Genomic DNA, 15,742 nt, shown 5'->3' with positions numbered 1-15,742 from the left:
CCCTGCTAATCATTAACATTCAATCAGATTCCTCGATTTTCCCTCATCAAACACTTGCTCCGCCTTCTTGGATGCTCTGTTAGTGCAGTGACCTCACAGCAGCCATATTGTTGATGTCATTAAAAATGCAGCAAAAGGCTCCAACAGCACAAACCCGGCCCACAGGTCCGGTTCAGGTGAAGCTAGCAGCTACAGCTATTTGTGTCACCATCCACCTGTCAGTCACACAGGCCACGCCCCTAATAATGCAGGTAAGTTATACTGGTGTTATGGAGGGTAAAGTATCTACAGAGACCACAGCAGTGTTAGCTTCAAGCTGTTGATTTTAACACAGGAGTCTATGGGGACAGGCTCAGTGCTGCCACCACTGAGTCTGGACGTCAGAGGAACTGCAGGTTTATAGTGCAGGTGAATGACTAATGAGGTGTAACTCGGTAGGTCTCTGTCAGCCTCCATATTTCTTCTTTGTTGGTTTCAGCCTTCATATTTCGTGTTGCACGCTAAACAAAACCTCCTGCTCGTCACTCAGACTCGTCTGAAGACCTCCGATCGCTCTGTCCGCACAGCTGATCACTAAAAACCTGCCAGCAGGGGGAGCTGTGGCCTCCTCGGCTGCTCTACAGACTGTGGTGGACTGTCCCTTTAACCAGGCCTGTTGTGCTTTATCATCTCCCCTCATTTGTCTCCCTCCCCCTCTCATGTGTCCCCCCCTGACCTTTAACATATAAGGGCATGTCTGCACAGTAACGGCTGCCGTCTGCCGTCTAAAAACAGTCTGAGTGCTGCTGCAGGCCCCACACACTCACACTCCTCAGCTGCTCCTGCTCAGCTCCTGTCTCCTCTGGGACACCTCTCTCTGTCCTCGCTGGCGTCCTCAGCGTCATGGAGAGTCTGGAGAAGCAGCTCATCTGTCCCATCTGCCTGGAGATGTTCACCAAGCCGGTGGTCATCCTGCCGTGCCAACACAACCTGTGCCGCAAGTGTGCCAACGACGTCTTCCAGGTGAGACACACACACAGGTGGCAGGATCGTTCAGAATTCATGTTACAGGGTTGTGTTGTCCTTGAACACACCAAAAACCCGGCTCATTGGTGCGTTCAAGAACAGTTATCCCGTCTGAAATCAGGCAGTTTGAAGGAGGATCATTTGTTGGAACACTGTAGTGGTCCAAAGCGTGGCCCACGGGCTGATGGCGGTCGGTGAGGATGTTTTTTTGAGAGCAGGTAAACCTTCATCTCAGCTGCTCTTCCTCCATGAGGCTCTGTGAAAAACAGCCAGTATAAATACACACTTGTACACATAAGGATGTACTGAGTACTTTCTCTATACTATTCATTGTAGTTTTTATTACTGGGTGTATGTGTACTCTGAGACTGAGAGGACTCAGCTGTTTACCTCACTTCCTGCCCCACGTGACCCCCCCCCACGCGCGCGCACACACACACACTCTCACACACACACAGTCTCTCACACACACACACAGTCTCTCACACACACACACTCTCACACACACACAGTCTCTCACACACACACACTCTCACACACACACAGTCTCTCACACACACACACTCTCACACACACACAGTCTCTCACACACACACACAGTCTCTCACACACACACTCTCACACACACACACAGTCTCTCACACACACACACTCTCACACACACACAGTCTCTCACACACACACACTCACACACACACTCTCACACACACTCACACACACACTCTCACACACACACACAGTCTCTCACACACACACACAGTCTCTCACACACACACTCTCACACACACACACAGTCTCTCACACACACACACTCTCACACACACACAGTCTCTCACACACACACACTCTCACACACACACAGTCTCTCACACACACACACTCACACACACACTCACACACACACTCACACACACACTCTCACACACACACACAGTCTCTCACACACACACACAGTCTCTCACACACACACTCTCACACACACACACAGTCTCTCACACACACACACTCTCACACACACACAGTCTCTCACACACACACACTCTCACACACACACAGTCTCTCACACACACACACAGTCTCTCACACACACACTCTCACACACACACACTCTCACACACACACTCTCACACACACACAGTCTCTCACACACACAGTCTCACACACACACACAATCTCTCAAACACACACACTCTCACACACACACACTCTCACACACACACAGTCTCACACACACACACTCTCACACACACACACAGTCTCTCACACACACACACTCTCACACACACACACAGTCTCTCACACACACACACAGTCTCTCACACACACACTCTCACACACACACACACTCTCACACACACACACTCTCACACACACACACTCTCACACACACACACAGTCTCTCACACACACACACAGTCTCACACACACTCTCACACACACACAGTCTCTCACACACACACACAGTCTCACACACACACACTCTCACACACACACACTCTCACACACACACAGTCTCTCACACACACACACAGTCTCTCACACACACACACAGTCTCTCACACACACACACTCTCACACACACACACAGTCTCTCACACACACACACAGTCTCTCACACACACACACAGTCTCACACACACTCTCACACACACACAGTCTCTCACACACACACTCTCACACACACACATGCGAGTCTGTTCCACTCCCTCTCTCGTGTTGCTGTTCGTACCTGTAGATGAAGCTTCTTCTTCTTCCTTCCAGGTGTTAACCTCTTTATCCAGATCAGGGTGATGGGCGGAGCTTGTTTCTTTACCTGTCGGCCTGTTTGTGTTCCATCAGAAATTCAGTTCACGAACCGTCTTTTCTTTCCTTACCCGTGTGATGCCCCGCCCCCTGCAGGCATCCAACCCGTACCTGTCGACACGGAGTGGCTCCACTGTGACGTCTGGCGGTCGTTTCCGCTGCCCATCCTGCAGACATGAGGTGGTTCTGGACCGACACGGTGTCTATGGCCTGCAGAGGAACCTGCTAGTGGAGAACATCATTGACATGTACAAACAGGGCAGCACCAGGTACACCTGTACTCACCTGTATCACAACCTTCAACATATCCAAGCTGTCCCTCTCTTATCTGGATTTAGTTATCCTAACGCTGGTGATCAGGATAAGCGGTCACACGAACCGGGTTAACCCAGCTTAATCCAGTTAACCCAGCATCTGACCAATCACAAAGGGGCATTTCACAGGTCACATGACCCCTCCTCCACAGAAACGATCCTCGTGAGTGCCACCTGCTCCACACGTTATCAAATGGTGACAAAAATCTCTAAAGATCATGAAAATATAGCAGTAAAAATTCTTCAGTTAATCACAACAAACCTTTTAACTCTGGTTAACGGTTTTATCACCGAGCGCGCTCAGAGCTGCTGTTGGTTTCTAAGGCGACGGCTGCACAACCTCCCCTCGCAGCTTTGCGCGCTCTCAGCTGCAAAGAACAAAGTGAATTCAAATCTGATCTGAGCTCAGCCGGTGCAGCGGACCTGTTCCAGGAGCAGATATTAATGCTGCTCACTGCTGCTGACAGAAATAATAATGAACTTATTATTTATTAAAACATCACACTAGTAAAAACTTCACAGCCTCCGACTGTTCACACACAGAGCTGTGAGGGATCTTCCAGGAATGGCGACAATATTTTCTGGAGAACTGATTGGTCAGCAGGCGGTGATGTCATACCCGGAGATCTGTAATCTGGATCTTCACAGCATGTTGCCATGGTGATTTACCCTAAATCAATCAATTTTCCTGTTGACTTCCCTTGTGGGTTCCAGTCCAGTGCTTGCCTTGCGACGTTGTCGAGTGGTTTGTGGCCTATCCAGCCCCATTTTCTCTTCTTGATGTCTTGACCGACCGGGTTCTGGCTGGTTCTCTTCCACAGGTCTGTGTTTGAGATCTTCTCAGGCCAGGAGAATTTACCCTAAACCCAGGCTTAACCCTGAAGGTAACTGATAAGATGAGGTCCTCCAGTGCACTCACATCTCTGCACGCACTCTGGTTGGGCAGCTAAGAACAACACCAAAGGGTCCTTTTTGTTTTTGTTTATTTATTTTTTGTTTGTCATGAGTGATGACATCACCGTGAGGCAGTCACATGATCAGGTGTTGACACTTGAAGCTCCAGTTTCTGCGACGTCACATCGGAGATGATTTCACAAGAAGCTGAAGCAGCTGAATCATGTTTACAAACAACAGCATGTTCCATCACCATGGAAACAAAACAAACAACATCAACAAACAAGTAAATAAACAAAAAAACAGATACTTCACCATCAGCTTTCAGATTTCCGCTGATCGCTTTGGTCACAGCTCCAGACTCATGAATATAAAATCATTTTTAAATGAAATGAAATCTGTTAAAAATATTTATTTATTTATTTTCACATCATTTCATTAAAAAAAATAAACTAATTGACTTTAATTGTAAACAAGTCCCTCATGTCTCCTATTCCTGACGCTCTTCCTCGACCTCGATGAAAACGTCACTGAAAGGTGGGAAGGAGAACTGCTGAGGACTCAGGAAAAGGGAAGAGGCGTGCACTTAGAACTGGAACAACCTTACACTGGTGTCTCTTTAACAGGAAGTCTGCCGTGTTGAAACTACAATGTGCAGAAGACGAACTACAACCATTGTTTGAAAGGTTCTTTGAAGAAAGAAATGGTTCTTCAAAAGGTTCTTTGTGGCACCAAAAAAGGTTCTTCTATGGCATCAGTCTAAAGAACCACTTTTGGTTCCAGTTGGCACCTTTATTTTTCTGAGTGTATAGAACCACTTTATAGATTATATTTGTTCACAGATGTTGGCAGCTGTCAGCGAATAGTTATCAGATATTATGAAACAAAAAAAAGACTTTTTATCCATAACAGCAAATGAACTGTACAACAGAAAATACAAATGCTGTTTATGGTCTCCTCACAACAATGATAAGAAAAATAAACTGGGCCAATATGGCATGTTTGTTAATACAGAGACACACGTGTTAATGTGATCTCTGGGCTCCCACTCAGAGACACAGGTCTCCGAGTGTCCAGCATTCAGAGGCTACCTGAGGACTCATGTGAGAGAAAATCTGCTCACACAGACATGTGGAGCCAAATACTGTCAATAAGGCCTCTGCAATGTTCTGAAGACAGTTAAACGTGTCAGGTAGTGACGTCCAGCAGGTGAAAATGCAGCTCCATGAACACGCACAGCTGTGGATTCCAGCTGTGCTCGTAGTTCTGCAAACTTTGACCCCACAGAGTCGAGCTTTTCAGTTCAGTCAGCTGCATTTCGATGTCCTCTGTGTTTGTTAATGCGAGACAAACCCAGCTGCTCATTAAAGCTTTCTGGTTTGATCAGAAAAGAAAACATTGGTCCAAACACCTGAAAGTCCCGAAGACGCATTGTGAATTCTGTCTCGAGTCTACGGATGTATCCGTGTATCTCCGCGGTGCTGATGCTGCGCTGAGCTGCTGAAGCTTTTGAAGTGTCAGAATGTGGAAATTTCAACATCGCTTGAAAAAACTGCCAGCTAACAACGTCCCTCTCACCAACAAGTTATTTTTAGCCAATTACAAGTTGAATCTGGTAGTTGGGGTTGCTAAGATACCGTCAGGACAGGGTGAGGATGGAGGTGAGGAGGAGGAGTCACAACTAATGTGTCTATGCGAGCTAATTTGCGATGTGCACCGCTGGCCCGGTCATTTATCTTTTTAATGCACCTTCTCAGATTAACTCACTGCGTGCCATGCCATCAATTAACCCTTCGTGCCCAGGGTTACCGACCCCTGCCATATATACACAGGCGGGAACAGGCGGGAACGAGGAACAGGTGGCAACACAGCTGGAACTGATTGGGCAAGACAACGAAGTAAAACAGAATACACTAACATGCAGGGCTGGACTGGGACAAAAAAAATCGGCCCGGGCATTTTGACTAGAGACCGGCCCACCAAAAATGTGACGTCATTCAGGGGTAAAACCGCAAAGGATTCTGGGAACTTGTGGCAAGAGGTACTAGCGCATGCAGGCTTTCAATTGAACTCAGTTACACAGCGATAAAAAGAAACACAAAAAATGGCAAGAAGCTGTTGTATTATTAACTGCAATAGCCGGTGTTGTGCCAAAAAGTGATTGTCTGCCAAAAACTGATTTCCGGTATTTGCCAAAAACTGATTGCTCGTATTTAAACTGCTATAAGTAACTTGTTGGGCTATAATATGTGAAACATATGTCAAATGCATCCCTCATGGATGACATAAAGTCATCTCTCCATCTCCATCTCTCTCTGCTGCTCTTCTGTCTCCTCTGTCACAGACTTCTCCACCTTTGATGATAAATCAGCCTGGTGCAACATGTAAGGATTGGCACAATTTGTTAAGATTTTGAGGAGTTTGAGAAACTAACCTTAAGCATAAAATAAAACTTACTATCAGGAACTTCATAGCACCGCCCAGCAGTATATAAACTCCGTCATGCTAGCTAGTACGCAGTACCAGTTATTCTAAGCGACTGTAAAAAGTCAGCACAACGAAAACAAACTACAACTAAACCTGGTTTATATCTGACACAGATAGACAGCAGGTCATAACTTCTTACCTGAAGTTCAGTTCCTCTGCCACTATGACCGGCGGCCGCCTCGGGTCTCTCCTCCTCTTGCCTCCCCTTTCCCTTATCCACCTGCTGGCCTCCACCACTTGCTGATGTTGCTAAATCTGTGGAAGCTCTGCCATAGCTACCGCCAAACAATTCAGTTATTTTTACACATTTGGCAGCGTCTGCCTGAAGGGCTTGTTTCTTTTTGGCCCTAATTTTTTCTGCACCTCCTTTCCTCTTTTTGTTCTCCATTTTCTTTAGTTCGTCTATAAGATTGCTAAACAAGGGGGAGGGTGCATCCGACCTCCTCGGCTGTAATTGGTCCAGCCCAGAGTCGATCATGACCAATTGGCCAATCCAACACCTTTCATTATTTATACCCTTCCAAAAAAAAAAAAAAATTGATCGGCCCATAAAAACAAAAAATGGGTTAGGGTTAGGGTTAGCCTAATGCCCGGTGGGCCGCTGGCCAGTCCAGCTATGCTAACATGAGACAAGACCTTCAAAGTAAAACAAGAAATACTTACACAGGACATTCGATGGAAGCAAAACCCAAAAACTAACAAAGACTGATCAAGAAATCAAAGATTAATAATAAAAACACTGAGTCACCGACCGAGGACCGTGAGAGACGCTCGGGGACGTTCCTCACGCTTCTCTGTCAGTCACCGCAGCAACAACAATTCTCCCACAAATAAAAGAAGAGCCGCTGCCTTCAGCCATCAAAGCACTCATTCTATTCTATTCTACTGTATTCTATTCTATTCCAACATGATGAAGATTTTTTCTGCAACACATAATTAAACAGTAGAATTGATAAATATTACATGTTGATTCATAAAGAGACAGACTGGATGAAATAAGTTTAATTTCCGTTTAAAAGACATTAAATAGATTATAATTCTATTCTGTAGTCTACTAAAATCGTAGTTAAAAAATGTCAATCTTTACTTTAATGTCATCTTGAACTAAATTTAATTAAAAAACACACTTAATGTCTGTTATGTATTTTTAGTTATTTTTAGATTAAATAAAATAAAGGACCAACCAAAAATATACTTTTATTTAAGTGTAATGGTCACTGAATTTAGTATTTGACGTTTCATTTTTTTAATTAAATGACTTGATTACATTTAATTTCTTGAATTCATTCGGTTATTATTTCACATATTAAAATAAACCTGATTCAACAACATTCAACACGTTACTGACAGAGATGCTTCATCCTAGCAAACAAGTAAAGCATTTCCTCGTAGTCATTAATATTTTATCGTTGATGTTTATTAATTGTGTCCTTTAGTTCTGTTGTAATGACCAGATAAGCTGTTCCTGTGTAAACACTGAGGGGGGTCTTCCTCGTGGTGACGTCCAGGCTCTATTTTTATCTGGAGGTCAGCGACACACAGCAGGACTATTTTAGATTGTGTGGCTGATAAACACACACACACACTTTAATTATCTAACTTAAACTGATATGGGACACTGTGGACATAAATGTATGTGTGTGTGTGTGTGTGTGTGTGTCAGTAAGCCTGGTGTGGAAGTAAAGCCTGAGCAGCCAATGTGTGAGGAGCACGAAGATGAGAAGATCAACATCTACTGCGTCACCTGCAGCGCCCCCACCTGTTCACTCTGCAAGGTGTTTGGAGCGCACAAAGACTGTGAGGTCGCCCCGCTCAACGACGTCTTCAACAAGCAGAAGGTCCTCTCTCACACACACACACACACACACACGCACACACACACACACACACACACACACACACCTGGAGGCTGAGTGTATGTATGTGTGTGTGTATGTGTGTGTGTGTGTGTGTGTGAAATGCTTGAAGTGCTTGGTTCGGGTTAGAAAACGATGATTGATGGTTGAAGGCTCAACGTATGAGCTGCAGACATGAACACTCTTCATCGTCTGAAAGTCGTGCTGACTCTAAAAAGCAGGCGGGACACAATAACTAACGTTTTATGACCACTTCCTGTTACACCGGCTGACGTACCTGTGCCTGCAGGTCTGAGCCGCAGGTCAAAGACGAGAACGTGTGAGTGAGGATGGAGGTGAGGACAGAGGTGAGGAGGAGGTGAGGATGGAGGTGAGGACGGAGGTGAGGACAAAGGTGAGGAGGAGGTGAGGATGGAGGTGAGGACAGGGGTGAAGAGGATGTGAGGAGGACGTGAGGAGGGGGAGGTGAGGGCAGAGGTGAGGACGGAGGTGAGGAGAACATGAGGACAGGGGTGAGGAGGAAGTGAGGAGGACATGAGGAGGGGGAGGTGAGGAGGAGGTGAGGACGGAGGTGAGGAGAACATGAGGACAGGGGTGAGGAGGAAGTGAGGAGGACATGAGGAGGGGGAGGTGAGGAGGAGGTGAGGGCAGAGGTGAGGACGGAGGTGAGGAGAACATGAGGACAGGGGTGAGGAGGAAGTGAGGAGGAGGCGAGGAGGAGGCGAGGAGGAGGTGAGGACGGAGGTGAGGACGTGAGGAGGAGGCGAGGAGGAGGTGAAGAAACGCTCAGATTTGTGGAGATGAAACCAGAGCAGTGATGTGAGCTCGTCCTTTTCTCATAGTCATAGAATTATCTGACAGCACATGTGTGCGTGTGTGTGCGCGCGTGTGCACGTGTGTGTGTGCGTGCACGTGTGTGTGTGCACGTGCGTGTGTGCGTGCACGTGCGTGTGTGCGTGCAGGTCGAGCTGGCTGACTGTGTGTCCATGCTGGTCGGGAACAATGAGAGGATTCAGGCGATCGTCAGTCAGCTGGAGGAAACCTGCAGAGCCGTCGACGTGAGTTCACCTTCAGGTGTTTTCGCACCTTTAAGATGATTGGCTCCGCCCACAAACCACTCACCGTGATGGCCTCACTGTGTTGGCAGGAGAACGGTCGGCGACAGAAGTCGAAGGTGTGCGAGACATTCGATCACCTGTTCGCTCTACTAGAGGAGAAGAAGAGCGAGATGACGGTGAAGATCAACGCCGAGCAGGAGGAGAAGCTGGACTACATCCGAGGCCTGAGGAGGAAGTACACCGAGCACGTGGACGGCACCGCCAAGCTGCTCGAAACTGCCATCCAGACTATGGATGAGTCTGAGATGGCCCTGTTTCTGCAGGTGAACCTGAATGCACCACGTCCTGTGCAGCACTTTATGTTAGCGGCTAAAACCTTAGCATCAGGCTGCCATCTTTAAACACGCATGTACACAAGTTCACTGTTCATTGATGTAGTTTATGGTAGTTCAATAAGGAGAGCTCACTGGAAGACCTGGGCGTGGCTTATGGAGAAATGGGGTTATTTGGTGTTGGGCTTTGAATCCCGGAGTCTCCACGCTGGTTGGCTCAAAGAAGGCGAGCGAGAAGAAGATTGGACAACAGTGATGATGTCAGCATTGAGACTGACAGCGTGGGAGAGGTAGTGAAGGCAGAAGGGTGATTACAGATCCTCCTTATTGAACTTTCACATAAGCTTCATGTCATTATGTTCTCCTACACAAACATTTTAGCATGCCTCAATGTGTTAGCATATGCTGTTAGCATATGCTGTTAGCATATGCTGTTAGCATATGCTGTTAGCATATGCTGTTAGCATATGCTGTTAGCATATGCTGTTAGCATGGAGCTTCAGCAGTAACACTTGTTAATGATTATTAAAGTATGCCTTCGTTTCTCGTTTACAGATGGCCAAACCTCTGCTGCAGAAGTGAGCTTCCTCTTTGCTGTTGTTTGTTGAATCTTTGTGCTTGCTTTGTTTCTGTATCTCGTTGTTTGTTGTCTGTTTCTCATGGTTGTTTTAATAAATATTTTTGTTTGCTCTTCCTTGTTGTTACTGATGTCCGTTTTGTGCCATCAGGATCATGGAGGGCTCCGACACGTCTCACCTCGATAAGGTCCAGCACGGCTACGAGAACATGGATCACTTCACGGCGAACTTTGAGCATCAGAGGAGAGCGCTGAGCGACATCGACTTCATCAAGCGTAAACAGCGTCTTCACCAATCACAGATAACTTCATGTTTTAGTAACGCCGTTTTAGTCTTCAGTAAAACTGTATCACTATCAATAACGGTGCGTACACACCGAGCGCGATAGACGCGACCAGAGCGTCAGGTTTACATGTAAAGTCAATGGAGGAGTGCGATGAAGCGCGACTGGAGATCCCGCGAAACTTCAAAAGCAGATTTGCGTCGGGAAAACACGCAGAAGTAAGTTTGAAGCAGAAGTAAAATATGCGCTGCAGTTTGTGTGTTGCATTTTGTGCATTCGCGCTAATCGTGTCTACCACTCAAGTTGGAAAAATCTGAACTCCAGCGTCAAGTCGCGCCGCGACAACCAATCAGGAGCCTGGTGACGTGATGCTCTGACCTAGTTTAAAGGGGCAGGTCCAGCCAAAGCCATTTATCAATATGGGGGAAAGGCTCATCAACGCCGTAGCCAACCACCCGGAGCTGTACGACACCAGCTGCTTTCTCTACCGAGAACTTTAATATTATTTCAAATAAATTTTTGTAATGACTAATGTCTCAGTTCTACTACACAGCAAATATTGGCACACAACTTGACACATGTAGAATTTATCTCATGTTATACTAATGAAAAAATATACTACTATATAGGAACATAGTGAAGACCAATTGTTTAAGAGAATAAAGACAGGTTAGTTTATTTTGGAGGCAAGCTCCATTTATTAAGAAAATTTTTAAAAAGGCAGGAACGCTCTTTAGAGTTTTGTGGGTGGCTCAGAGCCGTTGTGGGGAAGTCGCTGGGACTTCAAATGAGCTTATATTAGCACAGGTATCAATAAAGGACTACCATATTAAAATGGTAAATGGCCTGTATTTGTAAAGCGCTTTTTCTAGTCCCTAAGGACCCCAAAGCGCTTTACACATTCAGTCACACACACATTCACACACTGGTGATGGCAGCTACATTGTAGCCACAGCCACCCTGGGGCGCACTGACAGAGGCGAGGCTGCCGGACACTGGCGCCACCGGGCCCTCTGACCACCACCAGTAGGCAACGGGTGAAGTGTCTTGCCCAAGGACACAACGACCGAGACTGTCCAAGCCGGGGCTCGAACCGGCAACCTTTCGATTACAAGACGAACTCCCAACTCTTGAGCCACGATCGCCCTATTAAACACTTTTACTAACCGCAGGCAGATGAACAGGCGCTCTGCAGGTGGGATTGAGCGCCTGTAGTTGGTGTTTAGGTGGGCGATGCTTGGACCGCCGCGGGACAGCAGCTCCTCAAACTGGGCGAGGGAAAGACGGTGGTACTGCTGAAAGCGGCCGTCATCCAGACGCAGCTCCTGGAGCAAATGGTGAAACTCACCAAACTGCTCACGCCTCTGGAGGACCTGATGGACCCAGGTACGGCGAGGACGTCCTTTACGCCGCTGCTCTGCTCTCCACAGTAAATAGAGAAGGAAGACTCTCTCTCGACAGCTGCCATCTTGCAAACATACCGTCTGACACTACTTCCTCCCACATTTCCGCTTCACGCGCGTGAAAATTGCATATTTTGAAGCACGACCAGTTTGCGTTGGACGCGCGTCGAGGTGCGAATGTGCACGCGACCAGCTAGGGGGTCTGGCGCTTTTTGGTCACGTCTATCGCGTAAGAGAATGCCATTGTTGCTAGCATATTGTTAATATTTACATTAAACACGGCTAATTTCTCAGACTGGAGCAGACAGTGTTTGCTTGGATTAGCTAACGTGCTAAGCCAGGGGTCGGCAACCCGCGGCTCCGGAGCCGCATGCGGCTCTTTAGTCTTTATTTTGCAGCTCCGGGTGGTTTGGGAAAATAAATTAGAAGTATTTAGCTGAAGTCTATTTTATTTGTGTTTAGTTCTTTTTTAACTTGTAGTTCTAAATTGGAAGATTATTGTGATTTTGAAATATAAAAATAAAATTATATCTTATTATTTTTTCATCGCTCAAAATAACAGTCACACTCGCGGAAGCTGGTATACCCGCCGAAATGCCGTGCATTTGTCGAGACTTTCGACCCCAGGTAGGCCAATTATGGACCTTCGGATCCACATTATGTCAGCAGCTCCACCGTGAACTATGTTAAAAACAAACGGCGCTCACGCCTCACAGAGGACAGCTTACAGTCCTGTAAAGATGAAAGCCCCGTTTTGCAGACACTGTGCGCAGAGGTTCAGGACCATAAGTCCCATTGTAAACATATCACGATCAGAGATGGGCAGTAACGCGTTACAAGTAACGTGTTACTGTAATCTGATTACTTTTTTCAAGTAACGAGTAAAGTAAGGGATTACTATTGCAAAAACGGTAATTAGATTACCGTTACTTTCCCGTAGGAACGCTGCATTACTGCGTTACTAAAACCGTGACTTTTTTGCGAGAATGTCTCATGACAGTGACGTAAGCGAGTGCGACGTTTGTGACAACAGCTGTGTGCAGATCAACAATGGATCATATATCGAGTGCGGAGAGAGTATGAGGTGCAGCGTTTAAAGCGTGGAAGTACTGACCTTACTTTGAGTTTGATTCCATAAAAAGTGACAAAAACATTAGTGTCCGTTGTGCGTGGGAAGAAAACTTCTTTTTACAGCGAAACAAACCCCTAAACAAGCACCGAGTAGCTACGACGTAATAGGAAACTCACAGAGAAACTCGCGGATTCTTCCACTGACCGCTGCAGCACACCTGCACCAGGGTAAACCTCCGCCTACCCCACTCCTGCTTTACAGGTGAAAATAGAGCAACAGGACCGCTAGTCTTTGATTTTATTTATTTTCTGCTGTGTTTTACTTGCATCTATTTGAAAGACTGAGTGTAAACACAAAAAATATTTTATTTTATGTGCTGGAATGTGCAGAAAATAGGTTTAAATGTTAAACTAATTTCTTCCAGTCAGAGAATGTTGCATATAATTAAATTTTTGCTTGATGCATAAAGTTAAAAGATTAAAACTAATAAAACAAGTTTTAAAAAGAGACTTTTCCATTTGATTACATTTTATATGATGGATTATGCAGAAAAAGTAGAATTGGGCTGAAAGATCTATCGCTTTATCACCTATTCAGGTTGTAAATCGTTGTGGCGGGGCGTGGCCTGCGGTGCCGTGCAGAGGAGGCGGACGCACCTGCACGGCATCCGCAATCATGCCCCGTCGAATTAAATATTGTACTGGGTCCTGTGGTTGGGTTGTTGTTGTGGTAATGTTGAGCGGGCAGCGGGAGAGCTGCAGCTCTGTGTGCGTTGTAAACAGCAACCGGCTAAGTACTAATAAAAAGTATCGAAATGCCACTGGGTCTGCTGTGTATGTTTACAATCGTGTTTTTAAAAAGTAACTAAGTAACTAAGTAATTAATTACTTTTGAAAATAAGTAATCAGTAAAGTAACGGGATTACTTTTTTGGGGAAGTAATCGGTAATTAGTTATTGATTACTTTTTTCAAGTAACTTGACCAACACTGATCACGACAGACCCGACGATGTTTGCATGAACACGCTTTACAGCTTCTCTTTCTTGACCGCTTTTCACACACGGTTGCTGTACGCATACAGCTGGCTGTAGCTTTGCAGCTCACAGCCCGACACACACCAACACAACAGCAGAGACAGCACAGACTTTAAGGCGGCGAGGCGTGATTGCGGGTGCCGCACAGGTGCGTCCGCCTCCCCTGCAGTGGCGCTGCAGACCACGCCCCGCCGCACACATTAACCAGGTAAAATACATATGTAGGCAGAATTTTGCAAATATCTATTTTTCATTTTTTAGCAGCATAGAGCTTTTTTTTCCAATTACTTTTTAAAAGTCAGGTCAAGGCTCCAAAAGGCCAAATTTGATATAAGGGCGGCGGCTCACAACAGTTTTTGTTTGCTGGATCATTTTAGTTCAGCTGGGTGTCTTTCCTTTTGTTATATTTCTTTAAGAGTTCAAAATGTGTTAATTACATAAATAAAATGTAATTTTCTCTGTAGCGCTTCATGGATTTAAGCAACACACCTTAGTTGCTCTGTGGATTCTTTTAAAAAGCAGTTAAAAACGTTTCTGTTCAAACAAGCCTTTTGTTGATTTACGTATTTTATATTCTTTACATTATTTACATTTGATCTTTTAAATTGTGTATAATGTCTATTGATTGTATTGTTTATTTTAATATTTGTGTACAGCGCTTTGTGACTGCCTGTCTGTGAAAAGCGCTTAATAAATAAACTTTACTTACTTACTTTAGTTGTTCACACAAAGCACAAAGGTAAAATAACAATACATACAGTGTTATCTTCGTTTTAGATTTCAAAAAGTATTTGCGGCTCCCAGTGTTTTCTTTTGCGTGGAAACCGGGTCCAAGTGGCTCTTTGGGTGTTGAAGGTTGCTGAGCCCTGTGCTAAGCCAAGCACACACAGCACAGATGATGCTATAAATGTATTTATTCACAAACCTTTTATACTTTAGCACGGTGCATGCTAACCTGCTGTATGACATGTGTGCTACATGCTAATTGTTAACACTGTGTTTCTCAGTTGATGAAGACGAAGATGATGATGAAGATGAAGGGGAGGTCAAAGTTCAGACGGCCAGCAGTCCTGCAGAGTCGCAGCAAGCTGCGTCTGCAGGACTGCCGGCCAATCGGCAGCCTCCTCTGTCGCCTGGTCTCTCAGCTCCACCCCCTCCGAAAGCCCCAGAGACCACGCCCCCTACATCATCGCAAACTAAGAGTGCCTCCCCTTCGACATCAAACCAGACCCCACCTCCTCTGCCACTCCCAACTGCTAGCCCCGCCCCCCAGGTATGACCTCATTGCCTTCAGTTCTGAAATGTAAGCACACCCGTAGGAGACAGGTGACCTGTCTCAATAACCTTCTCCTTATTCAGTCTGATTTGCAGAGCGAGGCGGAGGACAAAGACGGACCCAAGCACGTGTTCTCCTTCAGCTGGCTCAACCAGAAGTAGGACCTGGATCTGTTCCTGTCCTCTTCATCTTCATCCACGCAGCAAATACGATAAACGTTTGCTTCCAGAAGACGTTTGCTGAACGCGCTGCTTTGTAGTTTCAAGAGAAGACGTTTAATTCCGTGTTTTGTTGCTTAAAGTCTGGAATCTTTTTTCTCTTTAATTGTGAAATAAATGATTTTTTTA

General features: G+C 45.8%; 1 protein-coding gene across 1 annotated transcript; it reads left to right on the top strand.

The window, feature by feature from the left end:
- The first annotated feature begins 778 nt into the window (after window positions 1-778).
- On the top strand, window positions 779-15,738 carry LOC146368704 (E3 ubiquitin-protein ligase TRIM63-like). Its single transcript, XM_084912251.1, has 9 exons — window positions 779-1,002; window positions 2,905-3,077; window positions 8,167-8,341; window positions 9,322-9,417; window positions 9,507-9,740; window positions 10,305-10,327; window positions 10,478-10,602; window positions 15,127-15,392; window positions 15,479-15,738. Exons 1-9 carry the CDS (start codon window positions 883-885, stop codon window positions 15,554-15,556), a joined length of 1,290 nt encoding a protein of 429 aa, XP_084768377.1. The 5' UTR covers window positions 779-882; the 3' UTR covers window positions 15,557-15,738.
- The last annotated feature ends 4 nt before the right edge of the window (window positions 15,739-15,742 follow it).

This window comes from Perissodus microlepis, chromosome 18, assembly GCF_051167445.1.
Source record: "Perissodus microlepis isolate ML-2025 ecotype Zambia chromosome 18, ASM5116744v1, whole genome shotgun sequence".
Classification (NCBI taxonomy): Eukaryota; Metazoa; Chordata; class Actinopteri; order Cichliformes; family Cichlidae; genus Perissodus; species Perissodus microlepis.
The sequence above is the reverse complement of the archived record's forward strand: the minus strand, read 5'-3'. Positions and strand labels throughout refer to the sequence as shown.